Below are 8184 nucleotides of genomic sequence, written 5' to 3' on the forward strand. Positions count from 1 at the left end.
GCCACCATGAGCCCAAGAAGAGTTCAATGCACCTGCCTTAGATTCGCTAAAGTGTCTGGAATCTCTATCTGGAGGGATGCGACACCACTCTTCAACAAGAAATTCTATAATTTGTGTTCGTTGATGGTGGTGGAAAGCGCCGCTCCTGAATCTCCAATAAGGTGTTCAATTGGGTTGAGAACGGGTGACTGAGCGCCATGGCATATGGGTTATATAGTTTTTGTGCTCATCAAACCATTCAGTGACCACTTGTGCAATGTGGATGGGGGCATAGCCATGGTAGCCAAAAATATGCCAGAAAAATAGCCTGCACAGTATTTTTTTTTTTTTATGACCTTAAGATTGAATGGGTGTTTAATTGCTTAATAAAAAAATCAGGAACCACACCTGTGTGGAAGCACTAGCTTTCAATATACTTTGTATCCCTTATAATATTATCTACTCAAGTGTTTCCATTATTTTGGCAGTACATTCCATTACATTGATAAAGTACACTAGTGCCACCTACTGGTAGTGTAACTGAACAGCATGATATTGATAAACGCTCACACGAACCTATAAAGAACCTATAAAGATGACGTTTGACAGACAAGATTGAGGCTTTAGGAATTTGTCTCAAAACAATTTATTCATACAATAACCAAACTTTTATCCTTTGATAAATATGTACAAAAACTCTGCATTGCTGCAATCATAGAGATCAATCTACGCCTCCAACAACAATTGAGAGTGAATTCATTTACCATTTCACTTGTCCATATCCACATGAATTGCGCTAGGCAAACCAAAGTCCACATTACTGTCCGATGGTGACCGACTGGTGATTGTATAACAGGCCACAGAAAGGTCTCGTTGATGATGCGTTTCCTGTTCAAAGAGGTTTACCTTTCTCAGCGCTTTCTCTTAGCTTCAAACTTGTAGACAGCAGAGACATTGACCGTCTCTTTGCTCACCTTCACCTTCTTGTTCTTATCCTGGACAGAGAGGAGACACCACAGAGATGGTAATACTGTTGAACATTCTATCATTTAGTGTGTCCGTATTCTGTGGGAGACACACAAGCACAACGAGGATCAAAGAAACCTCCTATATAGTTAACAAGCAGGCTGTTCTTTCTAGAAGTAGATGCCCCCTTTGGGACAGTGGATAGAATCGAATGGATTAGCACAGAAAACAATTTAAAAGCCTAGAATTAAGTACAACTTGTCCACCAGAGGGGGGAAACGTACCTTTGGCTTTTCTAACATGTGAAGCCCCTAGAAATACCCCATCAATACAATTATCATGGGMAAATCCAAGTCTTTCTCAACCACCGTCTTAAGCATTACGAATCATTACGTTTATATGGCTTGTAGTCATCTCCTACTCACGTGTAGGTCTTTGCGTGTCTGGATCTTCTGMCCAATGACAAACATCTTCTTCTCCCGGTCAATCCGCTGGGACAAGATCTTATACTGGTGCTTCCTCTGTCTGGCCAACTTCTGCAMAGAGGAAAACATACACAACCATCAACACATGTAACAGAGAAATACTCGTTAGAGAGTTGAATAACCACACACCACCATAATTGAGAAATGTGAGAAATCTTGTGAATTTTTGCTAACAAAAGGCCTTAAAATGAGAGACTGGAATGTGCAAATGTGCAAACTCGACCCACCCGGTGCCCTAGGCGAGCTAAAACGAAAGCACCCATTGCTGAGGATCAGTGTGGCCATCAGGCTACACAGGGACACTCCTGACTGACCTTTATCACAAGAGGCTCCACGGCACCCTGGATGGTCTGGGTCTCCAGCGTATGGAGGGTGGGCCGGTTGTACACCCTGTCCACCAGCTCAGGAGCTGTGTCCAGGTGGCTGGCCAGTTCAAAGTCTGCTACTGTAGTGGAACACAAAACCAGGAGATATCAGGGCTCTGTCAGTTTCAGATGGTCTTTAAAAACAGTCTTCAGTTAAAGGAAAGATTCACCCATTTTGAATGTTATTTCGTATTTGTGCAACGCTGAGCGATGTTCTATAGATTCCCGGGGACATATCATGTTTTCATGTTTATCGGAGCTACCTGATCGGCTCTKCTATTCTTAGACGCTTTATGGATATGGGCCCTGATTCCTAGGTGTACAAGAAAAATGTCTGTACGTATGATGAAAGTGGGAGTTAATGGCCTTCTGTATGAAATATCCAACGCAATACCACAAAATAACGTATTTGCTCTCACAAGGTTCAGTGTCATCGCAGCATTGCTACAGAGTATCACAGCTCATCACTCCATGAGGCACATCTAACGCATGACTGGAGAAATCATTTAGTTTCAATCAAAGAGGACTCCACGGCAACTAGCCCGCATAAGAGTATGTTATTGCGCGCTTCTCTCAGCAAAGGACCACACTGAGCTCTTGAGACGGTGTGGCGCGCCTCGAGTTTGTACATGCCTCCTTCATTCGTTCCTCAAACACTAATCTTCATGGGAAGCTGTGATTCCACGTGCGTCGCTCGGCAATCTAGCGCCTATTTCAAACCTAGCTGTCTGTCTACTCCTCTCTCTGTAATTGCTCTCGCCTAGACTCTGCCATCTAACACACTTATAGCGAAAAATTAGTCAGAGGCTTGCTGCTCACATCTTCTCCAGATCTGTGTCTTGAACACTCAAGAAGAGAACAGAGTGATCGAGTCAGGGTAATTAGGAAATTTATTCACTCAGTCAGCATTTGAAATGGAATACTTGGTCGCTAATTGATGTTAAATCTATCATGTTTTACTTTCATTCTATACCAGAAGGATGAAATATGGGACATGGTAAGACAGCAAACATGAAATGACGGCGTAAAGCTATGCTATGTATTAGCCCGAGTGCCAGTCTGTTTGTGGCCATCATGCCAACTGCTTATCATACCTGACAATGAGCATGGGTTGGCAAGTGCAAAACAAGATCTGGGACCAGGCACTCCTGTATAACCTGGTCCCAGATCTGTTGAGGTCTTACTCATTGTGTTTTGGGCTTGACAATGACAGGAGTTGACAAACAACACAAATCTAGGACAAGCGAAGCCAAACGTCCATGAGTGATGACTTACCTTAAGCTGAAGGAGCTGACCATCTTAAAATAGAACTCATCAGGGTTTTTGTCCAAGGCTTTTTTACGCCAAAGCAAGCAAGGGTGTTCTTTTCTTGTGGTGGTCACTGAAAAATGTCAAACAAAGAATATAAGATCAGGCACCAAATCAAATTGTAATGGACCACAACATATTCTAGCTGTGGTAGTTAGTGACAGTTCAGCAAATGTGAATATGTGTTACTAGAATAAGCGTGAATTAGATTGACGTTACTCGCAGGAAGTTTGTAATCCTTTTTCTTTTCAAGATGTCCAAGATGTTTTCTGAAAACCAGGCTGTTGGCTCAAATTAAAATTATTAGTTGGTTAAGCGTTAGTTATTACAGTAGGCAACAGGAACCAAACATTCAATGTTATTAACTAGTTAGCAACATAATCTACATGTCAACAAGGCAGCCAATTACACCAATCATATTAGCACATTGGTAGCTGTACAAAACAATAGGCATTGGCTCCTGGAAAGTTAACGCGTTAGCTAGCTAGCCGACAGGTAGCTAGCTAACGTAATAACTATCTCATCCTTCCCTGGGTCGTTTGCTTTGTGATTTTTTTGTTGGGATTCAATGCCTTTTCTAAACGACGACCCTATTTGCCAATTTTCAAAGTACAAACTCTATAAATGTAGACGGTCTTCCTAAAACAAGCAACTGCCTCAAATTCTCCCTTAGTAAACACGTGGGTATCACGGAAGCGCTAAACCCCTTGGGTATACAGGAAGCGCCTTTCACTTTTTCATTTAAGAAGATTCGCTCATTTCTTCACTCTCCGCTGGCAACCATGATTAGTACAAATCAAACCAATGATAGTTCTGGTGAGCTCTCTTGATGTTATGGTGGGTGCAATTATGATGCAAATATTAATAATATGTTTAGATTTCCATTAGTGTCATTATTCATATAACAAAATAAACATCAAACTTTTGTCTTGAATTATCAGATGTGGTTGTTGCAACTTCGCAATTAACAGTAGGTTGGCACTGTCCACATTTTGACAATTAACCAGGCACTTCCTGCCCTGATGTGAAAGTATCCAAATCAAATTTTTTTATATAAGCCCTTCGTAATCAAGCCTAATATCTCGAAGTGCTGATACAGAAACCCAAGCTAAAACCCAAACAGCAAAGTAACAATGGCAGGTGTAAGAAGCACGGTGACTAGGAAAAACTCCCTAGAAAGGCAAACCTAGGAAGAAAACCTAGAGAGCGAACAGGCTATGAGCGGGTGGCCAGCCTCTTCTGGCTGTGGCGGGTGGAGATTAATAACAGACACATGGCCAAGAGTTCAAGATGTTCATAATGACCAGCATGGTCAACTAATAATAATCATCAGAAGTTATCGAGGGTGTAGCAAGTCAGCACTCAGGAGTAAATGTCAGTCTGGCTTTTCATAGCCGATCAATATAGAGTATCTCTACCAGCTCCTGCGTCCTCTAGAGAGTATGAAAACAGCAGTCTGGGACAGGTAGCACGCGGTGGACAGGTCACGGTCCAATAGCCGCAGGCAGAAAAGTTGAAACTGGAAGCAGCAGGCAAGGCCAGGTGGACTGGGGACGCAAGGAGTCCATCATCGCCCGTAGTCCTACGCATGGTCCTAGGGCTCAGGTCCTCCGAGAGAGAGAAAGAAAAGAAGAGCAGGAGAGAATTAGAGAGAGCATACTTAAATTCATCACAGGACACCGGATAAGACAGGAGAAGTAGCTCGCAGATATAACAAACTGACCCTAGCCCCCCGCACACAAAACCATGGAGCCTATGCCTGTCAGACTTGCGTAGCATCGTGCTAAACAGTCTTTCTAAGAAAGTTCACTTTATTGTATTCGTATTCAACGCTGAGCGATGTTCTATAGATTCCCGGGACATATCATGTTTTCATGTTTACGGAGCTACCTGATCGGCTCTACTATTCTTAGACGCTTTATGGATATGGCCCTGATTCCTAGGTGTACAAGAAGAATGTCTGTACGTATGATGAAAGTGGGAGTTATGGCCTTCTGTATGAAATATCCAACGCAATACCACAAAATAACACTACCCAGTGTGTGTGTGTGTGTGTGTGTATATATATAGTAGTGTTATTTTGTATATACAGTGGGGAGAACAAGTATTTGATACACTGCCGATTTTGCAGGTTTTCCTACTTACAAAGCATGTAGAGGTCTGTCATTTTTATCATAGGTACACTTCAACTGTGAGCTCTCTCTTCAACAAAAATCCAGAAAATCACATTGTATGATTTTTAAGTAATTAATTTGCATTTTATTGCATGACACAAGTATTTGATCACCTACCAACCAGTAAGAATTCCGGCTCTCACAGACCTGTTAGTTTTTCTTTAAGAAGCCCTCCTGTTCTCCACTCATTACCTGTATTAACTGCACCTGTTTGAACTCGTTACCTGTATAAAAGACACCTGTCCACACACTCAATCAAACAGACTCCAACCTCTCCACAATGGCCAAGACCAGAGAGCTGTGTAAGGACATCAGGGATAAATTGTAGACCTGTACAAGGCTGGGATGGGCTACAGGACAATACCAAGCAGCTTGGTGAGAAGGCAACAACTGTTGGCACAATTATTAGAAAATGGAAGAAGTTCAAGATGACGGTCAATCACCCTCGGTCTGGGGCTCCATGCAAGATCTCACTCGTGGGCATCAATGATCATGAGGAATGTGAGGGATCAGCCCAGAACTGACGGCAGGACCTGGTCAATGACCTGAAGAGAGCTGGGCCACAGTCTCAAAGAAAACCATTAGTAACACACTACGCCGTCATGGATTAAAATCCTGCAGCGCACGCAAGGTCCCCTGCTCAAGCCAGCGCATGTCCAGGCCCGTCTGAAGTTTGCCAATGACCATCTGGATGATCCAGAGGAGGAATGGGAGAAGGTCGTGTGGTCTGATGAGACAAAAATGAGCTTTTTGCTTAATAAACTCACTCGCCGTGTTTGGAGGAATAGAAGGATGAGTACAACCCCAGAACACCATCCAACCGTGAAGCATGGAGGTGGAAACATCATTCTTTGGGATGCTTTTCTGCAAAGGGGACAGGACGACTGCACCGTATTGAAGGGAGGATGGATGGGGCCATGTATCGCGAGATCTTGACCAACAACCTCCTTCCCTCAGTAAGAGCATTGAAGATGGGTCGTGGCTGGGTCTTCCAGCATGACAACGACCCGAAACACACAGCCAGGGCAACTAAGGAGTGGCTCCGTAAGAAGCATCTCAAGGTCCTGGAGTGGCCTAGCCAGTCTCCAGACCTGAACCCAATAGAAATCTTTGGAGGGAGCCGAAAGTCCGTATTGCCCAGCGACAGCCCCGAAACCTGAAGGATCTGGAGAAGGTCTGTATGGAGGAGTGGGCAAAATCCCTGCTGCAGTGTGTGCAAACCTGGTCAAGAACTACAGGAAACGTATGATCTCTGTAATTGCAAACTAAGGTTTCTGTACCAAATTTCAGTTCTGCTTTTTCTGATGTATCAAATACTTATGTCATGCAATAAAATGCAAATTAATTAATTAAAAATCATACAATGTGATTTTCTGGATTTTGTTTTTAGATTCCTTCTCTCACAGTTGAAGTGTACCTATGATAAAAATTACAGACCTCTACATGCTTTGTAAGTAGGAAAACCTGCAAAATTGTCAGTGTATCAAATACTTGTTCTCCCCACTGTATATATATATATATATATATATATACACATACACACACACATTTGAAGTCGGAAGTTTACATACACTTAGTGTAAACATTAAAACTCGTTTTTCAAACCATCCACAAATTTCTTGTTTAATTAACAAACTATAGTTTTGGCAAGTTGGTTAGGACATCTACTTTGTGCATGACACAAGTAATTTTCCCAACAATTGTTTACAGACAGATTATTTACAATTCCAGTGGGTCAGAAGTTCACATACACTAAGTTGACTGTGCTGTTAAACAGCTTCGAAAGTTCCAGAAAATGATGTCATGGCAATAGAAGCTTTAGAGGAATTGACATCATTTGAGTCAATCGAAGTGTACCTGTGGATGTATTTCAAGGCCTACCTTCAAACTCAGTGCCTCTTTGCTTGACATTACAGGAAAAACCAAAGAAACCAGCCAAGACTCAGGAAAAAAATGATAGACTCCACGAGTCTGGTTCATCCTTGGGAGCAATGTCCAAACGCCTGAAGGTACCACATTCATCTGTACAAACAATAGTATGCAAGTAGAAACACCATGGGACCACGCAGCCATCACACCGCTCAGGAAGGAGACGCGTTCTGTCTCCTAGAGATGAACGTACTTTGGTTCGAAAAGTGCAAATCAATCCCAGGAAAAACAGCAAAGGACGTTGTGAAGATGCTGGAGGAAACAGGTACAAAGTATCTATATCCACAGTAAAACGAGTCCTACATCGACATAACCTGAAAGGCGCTCAGCAAGGAAAAGCCACTGCTCCAAAACCACCATTAAAAAAGCCAGACTACAGTTTGCAACTACACACGGGACAAAGATCGTACTTTTTGGGAAATGTCCTCTGGTCTGTTGAAGCAAAAATATAACTGTTTGGCCATAATGACCATCATTATGTTTGGAGGGAAAGGGGGAGGCTTGCAAGCCGAAGAACACAATCCCAACCGTGAAGCACGGGGGTGGCAGCATCATGTTGTAGGGGTGCTTTGCTGCAGGAGGGACTGGTGCACGTCACAAAATAGATGGCATATGAGTCAAGAAAATTATGTGAATATATTGAAGCAACATCAAGACATCAGTCAGGAAGTTAAAGCTTGGTCACAAATGGGTCTTCCAAATGGACAATGACCCAAGCACACTTCCAAAGTTGTGGCAAAATGGCTTAAGGACAAACAAGTCAAGGTATTGGAGTGGCCATCACAATGCCTGACCTCAATCCTATAAAACATTTGTGGCAGAATTGAAAAAGCGTGTGCGAGCAAGGAGGCCTACAAACCTGACTCAGTTACACCAGCTCTGTCAGGAGGAATGGGCCAAGATTCACCCAACTTATTGTGGGAAGCTTGTGGAAGGCTACCCAAAACGTTAAACAATTTAAAGGCAATGTACCCAATG

At 42.8% G+C, this 8184-nt stretch overlaps 1 protein-coding gene across 1 annotated transcript in view; it reads right to left on the bottom strand.

The window, feature by feature from the left end:
• Positions 1-609: 609 nt before the first annotated feature.
• The window catches only part of LOC111958699 (UTP11 small subunit processome component), a 12118-nt gene continuing 4543 nt past the window's right edge, over positions 610-8184 (bottom strand). Inside the window, exons 6-8 of the mRNA XM_024137380.2 lie at positions 1745-1875; positions 1371-1481; positions 610-974 (exon numbers count right to left, since the gene is read on the bottom strand). Coding sequence (XP_023993148.1) covers positions 891-974; positions 1371-1481; positions 1745-1875 — 326 coding nt within the window. The 3' untranslated portion in view covers positions 610-890. The remainder of the gene's footprint in view (positions 975-1370; positions 1482-1744; positions 1876-8184) is intronic.

Source organism: Salvelinus sp. IW2-2015, unplaced genomic scaffold (genome assembly GCF_002910315.2).
Source record: "Salvelinus sp. IW2-2015 unplaced genomic scaffold, ASM291031v2 Un_scaffold1185, whole genome shotgun sequence".
Taxonomy (NCBI): domain Eukaryota; kingdom Metazoa; phylum Chordata; class Actinopteri; order Salmoniformes; family Salmonidae; genus Salvelinus; species Salvelinus sp. IW2-2015.